We start from the raw sequence: 2,500 nt of genomic DNA on the forward strand, positions 1-2,500 counted from the left end.
TTGGGTGGGGGGGTTGGGTTGTGGGGAGTTGGGTTGCGTGGGGGGGTTGGGTGGGGGGGCTGGGTTGTGGGGAGTTGGGTTGCGTGGGTGGGTTGGGTTTGGTGGGGGTGGGGGGAGATATTTATTAGTAAGGGAGACTTTGCAATAAGGTCACAAGGTTAATTTCCGAGTGGAGAGTTTCAAGACACTCACACCCATATACATTATTATTATTATTATTATCATCATCATTATTTTAGTTAGGCCTATTCTTATTGTTCCCTCCATATAAGATAATTGAGTCATGAGCTTATTTTTCATTATTCTTTCACTTCTCTCCTAACTTCATTTTCTCCCATTTCTATTTTCGTTCTTTCTTCTCTTTTAACTAATTTTCATCCATTTTTTTTGTCCTTTATATCTCTTATTACGATTTTTTTCCTTTTCCTTTTTTATCTCATCCTTCTTCCTCCTCTTCCTACCAGCGTTTTCGTCTTCCTTATTCATCTTCCTCTTCCTCCTCCTCCTCCTCCTTTATCTCTTACTACGAGTTCCTTCCTTTCCCTTTTCACCTCCTTCTTCTTTCCTCCTCTTCCTACGAGCGTCTTCCTCTTCCTCTTCCTCCTCCTCCTCTTTCCTCTTATTCGTGTACTCCAAGCGATCTTTATCTCATGTTGGCCTTCTCCTTAATCTCATTCTCCTCTTATTTTCCCATTATCCAACATTTTCATCATTCCCATTCCTATTATTATTATTTGTGCCTTTTCTACTAATTCTGATATATTTTCTAGTCTTTTACTTTATACATTTTCCTTCCCTCTCTCTCTCTCTCTCTCTCTCTCTCTCTCTCTCTCTCTCTCTCTCTCTCTCTCTCTCTCTCTCTCTCTCTCTCTCTCTCTCTCTCTCTCTCTCTCTCTCTCTTGATCTAATTCTTTCTCTATTTTCTCTTTTTTCTTTTTATTTCTTTCATTATTCATTTCTTTATTTTTTCATCATTTATTTCCGTTTATAAAATTTTCCTCCATTCCTTTTTTTTTATCTAATTGTTTATCTTTTTTATTATTTTTTCTTTTCTTTTTCTCCTTTTTGCATATTCCCTTTTCATTAATCATTCCATTATTCTCGTTTTCTCTCAATCATTCCCATTTTTATCAATTATCCATCTCTTCCCTTCTTTATCTAATCGTTTCACTCTTTCTATCCTTTTCCTTTTTATTTATTTCTTTTTCATCATTCTCTCATTTATTTTCTCTCATTTTCTCTTTTTCATCCTATCATTTATCCCCATTTTTATCAATTATCCATCTCTTCCCTTCTCTATCTAACGTTTATTTCTCCCTCTCTTTTCCTTTTTATTTATTTCTTTCATCTTTCATTTATTTTCTAACATTTTCTCTTTTTCATCCTATCATTTATTCCCATTTTCATCAATTATCCATCTCTTCCCTTCTTTATCTAATAGTTTCTTTCTCTCTCTTTCGCAGGCAAGCAGGAGGCAGCCATACAGCAAAGCGGACTCAATGTTACCAGCTCCGGCGCACACCCCTCACCTCCTCCTCCCTCCCTACTCCTCCTTCTCCTCTCCTCCCTTCCTCCCCTCCTCTCCCTCCTCTCCTGTTCTTCTTCATTGTATTTCCCCTCCTCTTTCTCTCCTTCGTTTTCCTCCTGTCTCGTTTCTTCTTGTTTTCTTTTTCTTCTCTCTTTCGCTTCTTTTTCTTCTTCTTTCTCGTTTCTTTTTTTCGTTTTTTTAATCTCTTCTTTTTCCTCCTCCTCTGTTTCTGTTCCTTCTCTTCTCCTTCTTCTTCTCCTTCCCTTCTATCTTCCTTCCTCTTCTTTCTTTTTTGTGATATCTGTTTTCCTTCTCATCTTCTTCCTCCTTTTTCTTTTTTCCTTTTTTCAACTTTCTTCTTTCTTCTCTTTTTTCTGCTTCTTTATCCTCATTTTTTCCTCCTCCTCTTCCTGTTTGTTTCCTGGTATCTTCCTCTTCCTTTCTTATCTTCTCTCCTTTCCTTCTTCTTCTCCTCTTCCATCTTCTCTTCCCTCCTCCTCATTAAAATTAACACGGATCTTCTTCCTGACAGTTTTCTCCTCTTTCTTCCTCCTCTTCCTCTTCTTCTTCCTCTTCTTCCTCCTTCTTCTCTTTATTCAGGGAATTCTCCCTTTATCCTTCCTTTTATTCTTTCCTCTCAATTGCCTCTTCTCCTCCTCTTCTTCCTCCTCCTCTTCTTCTTCTTCTTCCTCCTTCTTTCCCTTCGTTATTCCAAAGTTTATCACCTCTTTTACTTCCTCTGCCCTTCGCTTGCTCCAATTCCCTCTTCTTTTTCTCCTTCATTTCTTCTTCCCTCCTTCTTTCTCTTCCTCCTCTGTTGCTTCCCTCCTCCTCCTCCTCCTCCTCTTCTTCTTCTTCCTCCATTTCCAGTCTAATTATTTTAATGGGAGAAAGTTTCTTTGTTTTCCTTCTGTACGTTCTTCCTCCTCCTCTTCCTCCTCCTCCTCCTCTTCTTCCTCCTCCTCCTTTATC

General features: G+C 38.6%; 1 protein-coding gene across 1 annotated transcript in view; it reads left to right on the plus strand.

The window, feature by feature from the left end:
• Nucleotides 1–2,500, plus strand: part of LOC127000989 (uncharacterized) — a 55,433-nt gene that overhangs the window by 52,336 nt on the left and 597 nt on the right. Inside the window, exon 8 of the mRNA XM_050865163.1 lies at nucleotides 1,464–2,500. This exon is cut by the window's right edge and continues 597 nt beyond it. Within this exon, the coding sequence (XP_050721120.1) occupies nucleotides 1,464–2,500 (1,037 nt within the window). The remainder of the gene's footprint in view (nucleotides 1–1,463) is intronic.

Source organism: Eriocheir sinensis, chromosome 19 (genome assembly GCF_024679095.1).
Source record: "Eriocheir sinensis breed Jianghai 21 chromosome 19, ASM2467909v1, whole genome shotgun sequence".
In the NCBI taxonomy this organism is placed as follows: Eukaryota; Metazoa; Arthropoda; class Malacostraca; order Decapoda; family Varunidae; genus Eriocheir; species Eriocheir sinensis.